Here is a 15,043-nt window from a genome sequence, read left to right on the forward strand (position 1 = left end):
CTTACTTACAACAGCACACTGCTAGGTTCCTCCTAGGCAGGCTCCTCATGAGTGTGACTAGTCTGTGTCACAGGCATTTCCGACACAGCTCCCTGCCCAGCGCTCAGAGTCCTCCCTCGCCTCCGGCCGTGACGTCACGCGGCTCACGCCGCTGGACTGCGCTAAGAGACTCCCCCATAGGGGGAGTAAAAAAACAGGAAAGGCAGCTAGGAGGTGACTCCGGTGTACTAGATGCAGGAGCGCACTCGGCACACAATTTGTACAGTGCCACTGCCCGCGCTCTGTACTGGTCTGGCGGCTGCCTGTGTATCAGAACTGCGCCCCCTCCTATACGAAATGGTATCGCCCACGGAGGTGGGTCATTATCGGCAATTTTAAAGGTATTTCGACATGTACCCAAAATAGCTATTTTCGGCCGATATGTATCGGCGCATCCATAATATATACACATATATATATATATATATATATATATATAGCTGGTGGTAACCCCTTGCCTTATCGGTCCTCCCTCCACCGACACTATCTTCTTTTTGTCCCTGGAAGAAGCATAACCCAAAACTCAAGAAGTCCTAGAAAGCCTTAAGTTGGCTGGGAGTAGAGCAGATAGGGGAGGTACTCAGTTCCCATTCAGGTAGAAAACCTTCATAAATTGATGTCATTAGTCTAGATGGCAGTGCTCAGGAAGGTCCCACTTTAAGCAGTGGAAGAGGTAGGGTAAGACACCTCTCTAACCACTGTAATTTTGTTATCTGTATTGTGGTTGGGGGTTCGGAGTAGGGTTAAATAGTATAGGCATGTTTTAAATATCCAAGTGCCCAATGAGAAATGTATAACGCTCATTATGGACAATAACTGGACAAAGATTGTCTACTGTTGAGTGCTCATCCTAAAGGCATTAAACAACACATACATGGCATTTAGCTAAACTTTAACTTTTCCCATTTGGTGGATATTTCAAGAGCTCATTAATGTGCACAGAAACAAGATAGCTAATAAATACTATTTACAATGCTGAATATATTAAAAAATATATATAACTTGACAGAAATGTGAAGGTGGTAATTAAACAAGTAAATAGATCATTTGATGGGTCCATATAATAATTTGACTTGTTTTTTCTCTTATCCAGTGTCCTCATTCACATCGAGTTCTATGTTGGGAAGAACAGACACAGCACTTACAAACACATACAGTGCGTTGCCACCAATGCCTAGTTTTACCATGGGAAATAACCTCCCTATGCAAGTGAGTATTGACATGTGCTTTCCTGTTGATGAATCTATGCATATACATATGTGTTAATAGTACAGTATAAAGAAAAAGTAGTTATTACTAACATTCCATGGTCATATCAGATAGTCTTTTTCTTTTAAATGTCTATTATATAGATATATGCAGATGATGTATGACTAATGGTAAAGCAAACATATTTTGTCTTAGTTTTCATGTAATTGTTTTTTATGTGCTAAACATATCCACTTGAAGAACACACATGATAGATTAATATACTGTTAGTAACAACACAAGTAACACAAATTTTAAAAACACATTTTTTTCACATATTCATTTATTTAGAGGGTGTGTGATAGGAGAGTTACCCTGTAAAAAAGTTACACATTTCCCCCATTAGATTTAAAATATCAATACTGATAGACAAGTTTACATACTTGAACAAGACTTTATGTAGTTCACACTGTACCCATATTATTAGTGTTACAAAGGACAATCTATACTTAGTCAGTAGCCATGTTATACTGGGTAGAGGCTGCTTGCAATGTCCCATGGATTTATTTTATTTTATTTTTCATTCCGTGGTGGTGTTGAAAACGAATGACAAAAAACATTAAGTGAACACACTAAAAAGGGCACTTAAGGGCATGCTTTGTCCACTTCCCGAATGGGTGGCTCTCTCCCTGAACCATGAGGCGCAAGGCTCCTGACAAGGACATAGGGCGGTGGTGGCGAACCTTGGCACCCCAGATGTTTTGGAACTACATTCCCCATGATGCTCATGCACTCTGCAGTGTAACTGAGCATCATGGGAAATGTAGTTCCAAAACATCTGGGGTGCCAATGATGCTCATGCACTCTGCAGTGTAACTGAGCATCATGGGAAATGTAGTTCCAAAACTACCTGGCGGATCCCTCTCCCCATGGTCAGCCGAAGCCAACAATGTCCCATGGATTGCTTACCAGGAAGCCTGTTATGTGTAGCAAAGTATAACTATCCTAAAAAACTATCCCAGATATCTTCCGGTTTCTTGCCTTGTTAATGAGCTAGGTCCATTATATGTTGATAATCTGGATAATAGGTTTGTCCGTGAAAATTGTCTGAAAGAAATAATTGGGCGCTGTTATGTTAATTCATGTTCCCTGAACAGATAGCACAAACACTATTTCGTTTAGTGTGGCTGCATATTAACCAGGCCAAATTCATTCAACATTTTCCGATTGGTTGCCATGAACTACAGCACACTAAAGCTGTCCATAGATACACCAAAATTTGGCTGGTTCAGCAGGGACTGGACAAATTTTGACCTGTCTATGACCGTCCCCTTTCAACAGAAATTGATCTAATGATCGACTTTTGTTGAACAGGATGTTGGAAAATTCATTCAGCGACTGTAGCCACCCGGGTGCAGCTGCTGATCGGTGTATTTGGAAAGCGGAGGAGTCCCGGCTATCAGAATACAACAGCACAGTGGGATGATTCTTACATCCATCTCGCTTGTGTGGATGGGGGAATCTGTTTTTTTTTTTTCGATTAGCCCACTGACCGACTGAACAAAATTGATCCATCTATGGCCAGCCTAAGACACCATAGGGGGATTTACTAAAACTTGTGCAGACAGAACCTGGTGCAGCTTTGCATAGTAACCAATCAGCTTCTAACTTCAGCTTGTTTGATTAAGATTCGACAAAGTCTAGAAGCTAATTGGCACAGCTGCACTAGATTCTGTGTGCACCAGTTTTGGTAAATTTCGCCCCATGTGGTTGATTTACTAAAGGCAAATAGGCTGTTCACTTACCATGGGACCTTGCACATTGTAAGGGTAACTTTGGTGAATTTGGTGAAATTTGATGTTGCAAAGAATAGCCAATAAAGTGAAAGAAAAAATAAAGGCTTTTACTTGAACATCATTGGATCATTCACTAAATTCTGGGGAAAATTTCCATGCAAGGTGTAACATCATTTGCAAAGGGAACAACTTATTTGCCTTTAGAAAATCAATCCATATAGTCTTAAATAAGCCTAATTGTGATGCTCACACATAAGAAACATGGCTGTCAGTGTGGTGCCAAAAATAAATGGCACTAAAAATTTCCTGAATGAGTCATCGCCAGACCGGTATTTATCATTTCTTCCGCTCTGTGCTATTATGACGAAATAACAGTTCATGAAAATAACTGTGCGCCTCTCATATTTATTCTGCTCTGTCCACCACCTCCCCCAACAGCCAAATCCCCCCAAAACTGATACTTCAGTTGTGGACTTGCACTGCTCGCCTGCTGGCTTATTATATCTCTTTATTATATGCTATAATATTAGCTATATCTCTTTATTATATGCTATAATATTAGCTAAATACTGAGAAAAAAAATGGTAACCAATAAGACAATTTTATATATTTTGACTTGTCCAGAAATGTCAGCTAAATCTCAGTAGGGGTAACACAAAGGCTTGATAATGAACAATGTGCTAAAAACCAACCAATCAGGATCCTCAGTTCATTTTCAAACCATGGACCATAGAAATGTAAGCCTATTGACATCATATACGTCGAGCTGCATTAAGTAGCCCTGCCAAATGCAGTCCCCATGTATAGATAAGGCCATTGCCGTATGTACTATTGTTTCAGTTTATACCAATGTATTGCACTGGTGTGTACTGAAAAAAGGACATGTTCCTTTTATAGGAAGCCGAGCACGTTAGGATGCATTACACCTCATCTCAACATACTTCAGTTCATAAAATGTCAATAAAATTTCATTTTGTGGCATTTCAATAAAGATATAAAAAATAAACTGATAGTGTGTTGTATTGTAACAACGCATCATACCACCCCTTTGCAGAACATAATGTATGACTGCTAGTGTGAGTGGGCTCTGGTAGTCAAAAGACAAAGGGAGAATGATATATCTTTGTTATTACAAATAAATATTGGCACAGAGATACAAATTTAGTTTCATGAATTAGCCCCTAGATCCTTCATTTATCCCCAGTTGTCGTACATATATTATTCAATAAAGAGTTTATATTCTTAAGTATCATTTTTAAACTGCAATAATCCAAGGGTGAAACCAGATAACATAGGATAGAAGTTGACGTAAAAGTACATAATAAAAAATTATGAGGGTATAGATTATAAACTGACACCGACGCAGAGACTAAGGTAGACAAGGGGGAGCAGAGTTGTCCACAGAATGGGGGAGAAAAAATAATAAAAAAACACAAGACATGCGCAACAGTGGGGGGGGGGGGGGTGTAGGTGTAGAACAGAGCAGCGAGCAAGATGCCCAGAAACGGGACGAGTCAGAAAGAGGGATGGAGAGGACGTGGGAAAGAGAAAGGAGGGTCCCCCAGGCTGGAGATGGGGTCAAATTAAATTTAGAGTCATAGACTAGTTGGATGTAAAGTAGGGAATGCGTAGGACCACCACGGGGCCCACACCTTAAGAAATTTGTCATGGGAGTCGTGGAGGACACTGGACATTTTTTCATGAATCATAAGGGTTGCGCTCGTGTAACTTCAGCAGAGTGTCTTCTGATTGGTTGATGTGGGTTCCTGCACTTAGGGTACAAATAAACCTGTTAATTTAAAGTGGAACTAAACCCACCGAGCTAACGGTTTCCCAAAACAGGTGAATGACTGCTAGTATTCAAGGCAGGTGCATGACTGCTAGTATTTAAGGCAATGCTTGCATGATACCTGTCACACTTACTAGTGTGCTTATGTTAGCTCTCAACCAAACTGTGAAGCCATCCAATGTCTGGTGTCAAAACTGATCTCCTGTGCAGCGTTATTCATTAAGATAAAAATCCTTCTGTGTACAGCTGCCTCTCTCAGTCCCCCTAATACTTACCTGAGCCCTGTCTCTGTCCAGCGATGTCCACAAGTGTATCAACCATCCGAGACTCTCCCTCCTGATTGGCCAGAGACACAGCAGTGGCGCCATTTGCTGTCAAAGTCAGCTAGCCAATCAGGAGAGAGAGGGGGCGGGGCAGGGCTGGGGCTCTGTGTCTGAATGGACACAGGGAGCTGTGACTCGGCTCGGGTGCCCCCATAGCAAGCTTCTTGCTGTAGGGGCACTCAACAGGAGGGAGGACCCGAGTAGAGGCTGCTCTGTGCAAATGCACTACACAGGGTAGATAAGTATAACATGTTTGTTATTTTTATAGGAAAAAAAACAAGACATTCACTTTAAGCAGCTTTTTTCCTGCCAGAAGAAAAGGCATTTAGGGAAGTTGAGCAAACACTCAGTGTGCATGAGCCCTAACAAGTGCCTACTTAAAGTAAACTTTTCATTAAAACAGTAGTCCATGAACAATATAGTTAGGCACAATTAGCCACCTTCAAATTGAAGCACACAACTTTTGTTTGTGAAGTCACATCTCCAAAAGGGTGCTGAACCACAGCATGCAATAACAGGATTGGCTCATATCCCCCCACTCCACTCCCCTCCCCCCCAGTGCAATATGGGTGCTTCTCAACCAGTCCTCATTGGACTGCGGATCAAGTATCCCTAAACTTCAGTTTGCATTACATGGTGCACCAAGGTTCAGGGCTTCCAGGGGCCATCTGAAAGTGCAGTTTTACAAATTAAAGAGTGGGGTTTTGCATAAGAATCCTGTTTATTTACTTTAATAAGTCAGGTAACAGATTTACTGATAAAGCATTCCTCATTAATTATTTAATTGTAAACTGCAGGTGTTTTACTAAGATTACCATGTTCAAAATTACATGCAGTTTTTATTTTAATGATGTAAGATGTATCTATAGACTATATACACCAAAATTTCCCTTGTATCGGCATAAGTTGTCTGTTGACACAGGTGCAAGTTGTCCTTTGAAAACTAATGTAATGGCTTCCTGGCACAATTAACTGAACCCTTCTCATTTCTCAAATTTTGGAGAGAGACAGATATAGGGCTATAAGGCAAACCTTTCTGAACAGAAAACAAACTGCACTTGTGTCAAGAAACAACCCTAGCATCATGCTGGATAACATTGCAGCTGGGTGTAGGAAACCACTCTTTCTTTTCCCAAAGTCTTTTCCAATTAGAATGTTAATATTCACGGCATCCTTATAGTTTCTATTAGAAATATTAGAGACCCCTGCATTACTCTACATCTTTCTGAGCTCCCATAATGCTTTTGCACCATGGGAGATGAAGCCAAGCAGCAGACGGTGTCATGAGGTTACACATTGCTCATCAACATCAACAATAGCATATGTAGGTCAGTGTCACAGAAACACACACACGCACACTGTTAGTTTTCTTTTTTTCCACTGGGCAGATGATGGATACAGGAGGTGCAGTGATTGTATTTAAACATCACAAATAGCACTGAGCAGTAATTTTGCTTTTCTTTCTTCTTCCAGCCCCCTGTACCCAGCCAGGCTTCCTCCTACTCATGCATGTTGCCCACAAGTCCATCTGTAAATGGGCGGAGCTATGATACATACACACCTCCCCACATGCAGACACACATGAACAGCCAGCCAATGGGCACCTCTGGTACAACCTCTACAGGTAGGCATTCCATTATTTTCCACCCTCTCTCTGCCACTCCCCCAAAACACAGCCACTGCCGAACGGGATAGCTACACAATAACACACAACTCAGTTTCTGCACATGTGCAGTTTGTTTTAGATCAGATTTATCTAATATGATAAAACGGAGCAAAAAAAAAAAAGCCACAAAACAATGCATGCTTAATAAAGTCTTGCATCCTAATTAGAACAGTTCCTACAAATACCCTAACACCACAAAGTTGCATGTGTTGTGTATTGTGATAAACTAGATAAACTCTGCATGATATATTAATATACTCTTATTTTTCCATTCATTTTTCTAGGTCTCATTTCCCCTGGAGTGTCAGTCCCAGTACAAGTACCCGGGAATGAACCTGACATGTCTCAGTACTGGCCAAGATTACAGTAAAAACCGTGTTAATTTAACCAATGACTTTATGGAGAACAGTTGGATGTTCAGCAGTATTTTATAAAAATCCAGGACTGACTTGGAAAATATAAAAACAAAAAATCAAAAAGACTTCTCTGGACAGCAGCTGTGTACCGATAATATTGGAAAAGACTGCACAACAGACATTTGCACACTGAAAGCGGTATCTATATCAGTTGGATCAAACCTTCATTTTGATATCCAAACTTTTATCCATTTGATGTACTCTTTGTAAACTGACTCTGTTATGTGATATTGAACAGAACAACGCAGGCGGGTAGCCCGGATCTGCTCTCTGTTGATCATTATTTTTTATTTTATTTTATTTTTTATTGGAAGCCATGATCAAGCCACGAATTTAAAGAGGTTTTTATCAAGATATATATATCGTCCCTTGATTTTGTCCATCCTTGGACCAATTTTCCTCATTTTTTGTATCAACTTCCCTTGGGCCAGTTGCCGGAAAAAAAAAAACATAAATCCTCACCTTCCCCCAGTTTCCTGTTTGGTAATCCCCAAAGGTTGATGTTTAAAGTTCCAAAAGTAAAAAAAAAAAAAAAAAAAAATGGAATAAAGAAAAGAAGAGAGACGTTTGGTAGATGAAAGGTAGATGATATCTTCGATATAATCCAATTTGTTTTATGTCGAAATGTATGTTTTTGTCTTCCCTAGAAATCTCCCAGAATGATTTCTATAATAAAGTTAATTTCATTTATATTTGATGAGGATACTGTATAGATGTTTTATACACATTTTCATGCATCATGAGTTCTTTTATTTCTCTTGGAAAGCAGGTCATCTCATTGTTCCTAGATAGAGTGTACAAAATGTTCACAGTCCAAACATCCTTGTGCATATAGACCATTCCTTATACCGATTAAAAGTGCTTGCAAGAGTTTTCAATTTAAGTGTTTTTCAAGTTGTTCACAAATACATATCAGAATTAACCATTGTTGATTGTACAAAACCATACCAAAGCCTTTGTATTTCCTTTGTTATACTATTTCATTTAAACCTTTAGCGTGGTGTTGCAAATTTTTGTTAACAGTCTTGGACGTTAAGTCCGTTTTTTTTGTTTCAATTGTAATTTATTTTTAAATAAATTAGGGCAACTGAAAAGACTGTGCTGTGCAGATGTCAACTACAGGCTACATTTTTTTTTCATTGCCTATCACTTAAAGAGCAGCTTGCTCTGGGTATTGACAATTTAAAATGCATATTTAACATTATATAAATAATGGTCTAATATCGAACTACATACTGTAATAGAATAACCATCTACAAGAAAAAAAAGTTAATCTCCAATTAATTAAAAAAATTAAGGTAAATGAACAAAATGAATTATAATGCTAAACTTAAAACAAACTAAATCTATAATAACACAACAAATAAAACTGTATTCAAAGATGGGATTTTTCTGCTAAAGCTTTACAGGGCTGAACTGTAAAGCCGGTAATACATTTTTATCAACAAACTAGAAATGTAAATACAGCACCTTATGACAAAACTCCAGTTTCCAATAAATTATATTCTGTAACAAGACTAAAACCTCGTACACACCATCTGATTTTTCGGCGGGAATTGTGTGATGACAGGCGGTTATCGGAAAATCCGACCGGTTGTATGCTCCATCGGACAATTGTTGTCGGATTTTCCGCCAACAAATGTTGGATAGCATGCTTTAAAATTGTCCACCAACAAATGTGTGTTGTCGGATTATCCGATTGTGTGTACAAAACTCCAAAGTAAAAACACGCATGCTCAGAAGCAATGCTAATCTTAACACAACATTGGCAGAAGTCGCCCAAAGGGTGGCGGTAAAGAGCTGAAAAAACACATAGTTTTGTGTTTGTTGGCCGACAATTCTTTGCTGTTTGTATGCAATACAAGTTCCTGGCAAACATTCTTCGGACACAAGTCCTACGCTTTGTTCGCAGAAAATCTGATCGTGTGTATGAGGCTTAAGGCTGACCATACATTATATGATTTTCCTTTAGATTACCAAAACCATATACTATAAGGTCAAACCTAAACAGTTTCCGTTTGTGTGCAATCAGGCAGGCATTTTCACTATATATTTGAAGGCGAATCTAAAGGAAATTGAATAAGAAAATTGCATAAGGTATGGCCAGCCTATTGGTTGATTTACTAGAGAGTGCAAAATTTGGTGCAGCTGTGTATGGTAGCCAATCAGCTTGTTCAAGTAAGCTTGGACTAAAAAAACTGGAAGCAGATTGGTTTCTATGCAGAGCTGCACTATGTTTTACTAAGTTAACCCCTACTATCATTTGTGCCCAATGTGATTTGTTAAGATCTTGTTTGTTGCCTTGGCAGAATCCTTGCGACAGCTGTGTCTATGGATTGCTCATGCAATTATTTAATTTCAAGGATTATTTTTATCATACTATGCTAAATTTTAGCACTAAGTTGTTAAACTTCCCAAACATTTTACAAATACTTTATGATAAAAACACATGATCAAGGTTTCCGTTTATGAAGCAGTGAACAGCGGTGATCCCAAGGATCACCACTGATCACAGCCCATAAACAGTTTATGAAACAGAGACAATTCGGGGGAGAAATATTTGAACTTGTTCTCCTGCCAATTATCTCCGCACACAGAGAATCCTCATAGACTGACACAGTAACAGCCAGTTTATGAAGCTGTGATCTGAGCACTTCACTGGTGATCTGTGTGAGAATTCACACTCCCCGATTCACCATCTCAGAGGTGGTGAAGTGAGGAGTGAAGAGGGAATCCAGGGGGTTCTGAGGAGGAAGGAGGAAGATTTTTAACTTCCTTCTACCTCGTTCAGACCCCCCAACACTGTAACTATGTCCCCCTGTAAAATTTATGTGTATACATATATATATATAGGGCCAGATTCACAGAGATCGGCGTATCTCTGTGCGGGCGTAGCGCATCTCATATGCGCTACGCCGACGTAACATAGAGAGGCAAGTACAGTATTCACAAAGCACTTGCTCCCTAAGTTACGGCGGCGTAGCGTAAATAGGCCGGCGTAAGCCCACCTAATTCAAAGTAGCAAGGCAGTGGGCGTGTTGTATTGAAATGAATCCTGACCCCATGTAAATGAAGCGCCGAATGAACGGCGCATGCGCGCGCATGCTCAGAATCACGGCAAATTTACGCCCTAAGATACTACGGCTCAATGGCAACGACGTGAACGTAACCTACGCCCAGCCCCATTCACGTACCACTTATGTAAACTACGTAAAATCTGACGGCTGTTCCGTCGTCCATTCTTTAGCATTGGCTGCGCCTCATATAGCAGGGGTAACTTTACGCCGGACGTAAGCCTTACGTAAATGGCATAGCTAAATCCGATGGGCGCAAGTACGTTCGTGAATCGGCGTATCTAGGTCATTTGCATATTTAACGTGTAAATCTACGGAAGCGCCCCTTGCGGCCAGCGTAAATATGCACCCAAGATACGACAGCGTAGGAGACTTACATCGGTCGTATCTTGGCCAAATTCAGGCGTATCTGGTTTCCATAATACGCTTAAAGATACGTCATCGTAAGTTCTTTCTGAATCTGGCCCAATATGTGTACATGTATATATATATATATATAATGTGTGTGTATATACATGTATATATACAGGCATACCCCACTTTTAAGTACACAGTGGGGTTTATTTACTAAAGCTGGAAAGTGCAAAATAAGGCTCACTTCTGCACAGAAACCAATGAGCTTCCAGGTTTTATTACCAGGCTTAATTGAACAAGCTGGGGTTAGAAGCTTATTGGTTTCTATGCAGAAGTGAGCCTGATTTTGCGCTTTACAGCATTAGTAAATAAACTCCATTGTGTACTTAAAAGTGGGGTATGCCTGTAATGTGTGTGTGTGCATACATATATATATTATGTAGGGGGGCTCGTTATTTTAATTACATTACCCACGCCGTCTGTCAGTGTACTGAGCGGTGATAATTTATCACTGCTCAATAAACTGACATCTCCGTATTTCTGGTACTGTAATCTCGTAAAGTCTCACGAGATTCCAGTATCGGGGGCCGTTCTCCACCGTTTGAAGCGTTGGTAGATCACTTCACTCCTCCAAGGGTGAAGCGATCTACTCCGCTTCATAAACAGGCACACAGAGGAGAAAAATCTCCTCTGTGAATGCCGGAGAATGAAGCAGTGACTAGATTTCACTGCTTCATAAAACGACACCTTAATTACAGAAATGTTAACACAGAGGGGGGGATTTACTAAAACTGGAGAGCGCAAAATGTGGTGCAGCTCTGCATATAAATCAATCAGCTTCCAGGTTTTATTGTCAAATTCTAATTGAACAAGTTGAAGTTAGAAGCTGGTTGGCTACCGTACACAGCTGTACCAGATTCTGAGTGCTCCAGTTGTAGCAAATCTCCTTCAATATGTCTAGACTGCACGGATCTATATTCAATAATGATGTAACAATTAATATGATTTTATGCCCCAAAAATTCCATTTTAGATACAGATGTCTTGTCAGTTGCTAGGGGTTAGGAACATTTAAATAGTAAATACGTTTTTAAACCTTTCACCCCAATATTCCTGCAAATCTCACCCAAGATTAACTTTTTTAATTCAGTTGGGAAAATGTGTGAATCCGGGGTAAAAATTGTGTGAATCTTGTGAAAAAAAAAAAAGATAAATAGACACATTAGTGTGTCCATGCTGTTAAATGTTTTTTGAGGACAAAAGGAATGAAAAAGCTGCCTAACTATATTGAGACTGGAGGCCGATTTACTAAAAGAGTCAATAATCTGAACACAATAATTTGCTGTGTTCATTTTGAATACCAATCATGTGTACAAGGAAATAAATATACAGCTATCTGTTTTTCACATGATTGGATATCTGAAGTAAATGTATACAGAATTTATTTTCAAGTCCTTTAGTAAATCAGTCTCTCTCTGTGTATCAGACAATGTAATGTCTCTAAGGACAGGCCAACACTACATGCATAACAGTGTTGTCCTTTAAAAATAATGACATTGCGTAACAATTCTTGGAAAGGTTGTAAGAAGAAAGATGCTAGAGAAAAGAAAAATAAAGGTGTTCTTCATTACAGCCAATCATGTTGCAGCTATTTACAAAATAAATACATTTTCTGTTTGCTTTGGGCAAGACCAACATTTAACTATTGTGTTATTTTTAAAAATAATAGGAAAAAATGTGGGGCAAGATACGGCGGAACCCGCCTAACTCACTGGACTTTAAAGGCTCAGTATGGCAGACAACATTTAAAAAGTATTAATTTTACTGTACAAAGATTATAAAAACCGAAGCATACAAGCCTAAAATAAATCCATCAATAAATGTATACATAGTCTCTACTGTGGTACCATAAATAGAGGTGCTAGAGCAGTGATGGCGAACCTTGGCACCCCAGATGTTTTGGAACTACATTTCCCATGATGCTCATCTACACTGCAGAGTGCATGAGCATCATGGGAAATGTAGTTCCAAAACATCTGGGGTGCCAAGGTTCGCCATCACTGTGCTAGAGCATAGCATGCCTTGTAGAGCTGTATGCTTCCGGTAATCCAGTCCACCAGGTCAACGTTTTGCCAATAACACGGCTTCTTCAGGGCCCAATGAGGCAGGGTAGAGCAACAGATATTGCAGTGGATCGCATGGGCACAGCAAAGTACAGTCTGGGAGCGGCACAAGGACACGCAGGCCCACAAACAGGTGGCGGAAACCGTCGCAAACAGAGATAATAAACTCTATTAGCTAGATTCAGTAAGAGTTAGGCCGACGTATCAGTAGATACACCGACCTAACTCGGAATCTGCGATGTCCTAAGTTTAAGTGTATTCTCAAACAGAGATACACTTAAACCAATCTAAGATACGACGGCTTGCGCCGTCGTATCTTAGGGTGCAATATTTAGGCTGGCCGCTAGGTGGCGCTTCCATTGAGTTCGGCGTAGAATATGTAAATCACTAGATACGCGTATTCACGAACGTACGCCCGGCCGACGCAGTACAGATACGCTGTTTACGTAAGGCATTTTCAGGCGTATAGTTATTCCATCAAATAGCTGGACTAGTAATTTTAAGTATGGCTGTCGTTCCCGCGTCGAAATTTGAAAATTTTACGTTGTTTGCTTAAGTCGTCCGTGAATAGGGCTGGACGTAATTTACATCCACGTTGAAACCAATACGTCCTTGCGGCGTACTTTGCCGCAATGCACACTGGGATATGTACACAGACGGCGCATGCGCTGTTCCTAAAAACCGTCAATCACGTCAGGTCAACCCATATTAACATAAAACACGCCCCCTCAGCCTAATTTGAATTAGGCGTGCTTACGCCGGCCAAATTTACGCTACACCGCCATAACTTAGCAGGCAAGTACTTTGTGAATACAGTACTTGCCTAGCTAACTTACGGCGGCGTAGTGTAAATACGCTACGCCGCCGCAAAGATGCGCGCCCCTAGCTGAATCCAGCTATATAAGTAACATTTTAAAAAGGACAGCCACACTTAGGACACCAGTAGTGGTCTTGTTGGGCAAATTGTGTAAAATTGTGTCATAGAAGGTCAGCATAGGGCCACGTCATCCAACTAAGGAGTCTAGGGAACCAGGCATATTACAGCAGGCATATCCCAAAATACGGTCCAAAGATAGGTAGTCACATAAGGTATTTGCCAGGATATGCTGGTGCTCCAAGTCGACACAAAAACAAGCAGGAATGCCCAAATTTGGGAATCCAGGTGAAAGTTGTGTGAAAAAGCTGCCTAACTGTATTGAGACCTTGAGGCCGATATACTAAAGGGGTCGATAATCTGCACACAATAATTTGCTGTGTTCATTTAAAATACCAATCATGTGTACGAGGAAATAAACATTCAGCTATCTATTTTTCACATGATTGGATAACTGAAGTGAAGCTATACACAATTTATTTTCAAGTCCTTTAGTAAATCAGTCTGTATATATCAGATTATGTAATGTCTCGAAGGACAGGCCAACATCACATGCAAAACAGTGTTGTCTTTTAAAAATAATGACATTGCATTATCCTTCTTGGAGAGGTGTACATGGTTGTAAGAAGAAAGATTCTAGAGAAAATAAAAATTAAGGTGTTCTTCATTTCAGCCAATCAGGTTGCAGCTATTTAAAAAATAAATATGTTTTCTGGTTGCTTTGGGCAAGGCCAACATTTAAGTATTCTCCGTTTTTTAAAGCATATTTTTCATCACATTATTTATATGCTAAATATTTATTATTTAAACATTTCAGTTGTATTTGTTGTCTATGAACAAGAAACAGAATCCACTTCATGGGCTGACCAAATAATCTATTTGAGATTGCAACTGCGCATTGGGAATTTTGATGTCACTGTGACCAGAGTAATATCACAGGCAATCATTTTGTACATTGAGCTCAGAAAATGACTTTCACCCTATAATATAAGCAACAGCTACACAATAATAGTAGTAACATTTTTTTTTATAAAATCAAATGTATAGAAAAAGCTTGTGGTAGACAGGGGATGCACAACAACCAATATAGGTCACAATACTTCACAATGCCTAGGGCTGTCCAACTGGTGGCACTTGGGCCAGACGCTGCCTTTACAATCTGTTTATGGCTCTGAGCACTACTGAGAAAGATTAACACATTTTACATTTTTAAAGAACTATTTTTTTATTTTTGTATTATAATTATATGTTAAATATATGCAGCTCAAATATGCAATATATTTTTATAACATACATGTCAAAACACTTACATAGGAAGAAGTTAATCATATAACTGTCTAAGCTTATGTGGTACACAGCAGTATGTGGGGTATTGTCATAGAGAAGCTTAGATTTGTATTTT

The 15,043-nt window shown here is 39.7% G+C and overlaps 1 protein-coding gene across 9 annotated transcripts in view; it reads left to right on the forward strand.

The window, feature by feature from the left end:
* Window positions 1-7,912, forward strand: part of PAX6 (paired box 6) — a 53,390-nt gene extending 45,478 nt beyond the window's left edge. For 7 of the 9 annotated variants that reach the window (XM_040328315.1, XM_040328321.1, XM_040328318.1 and 4 more), the window contains 3 exons: window positions 1,133-1,248; window positions 6,609-6,759; window positions 7,086-7,912. In XM_040328315.1, coding sequence (XP_040184249.1) covers window positions 1,133-1,248; window positions 6,609-6,759; window positions 7,086-7,171 — 353 coding nt within the window. In that variant the 3' untranslated portion in view covers window positions 7,172-7,912. The remainder of the gene's footprint in view (window positions 1-1,132; window positions 1,249-6,608; window positions 6,760-7,085) is intronic. The other 2 variants (XM_040328320.1, XM_040328319.1) reach the window with 1 other exon arrangement.
* The last annotated feature ends 7,131 nt before the right edge of the window (window positions 7,913-15,043 follow it).

This window comes from Rana temporaria, chromosome 11 (assembly GCF_905171775.1).
Source record: "Rana temporaria chromosome 11, aRanTem1.1, whole genome shotgun sequence".
In the NCBI taxonomy this organism is placed as follows: domain Eukaryota; kingdom Metazoa; phylum Chordata; class Amphibia; order Anura; family Ranidae; genus Rana; species Rana temporaria.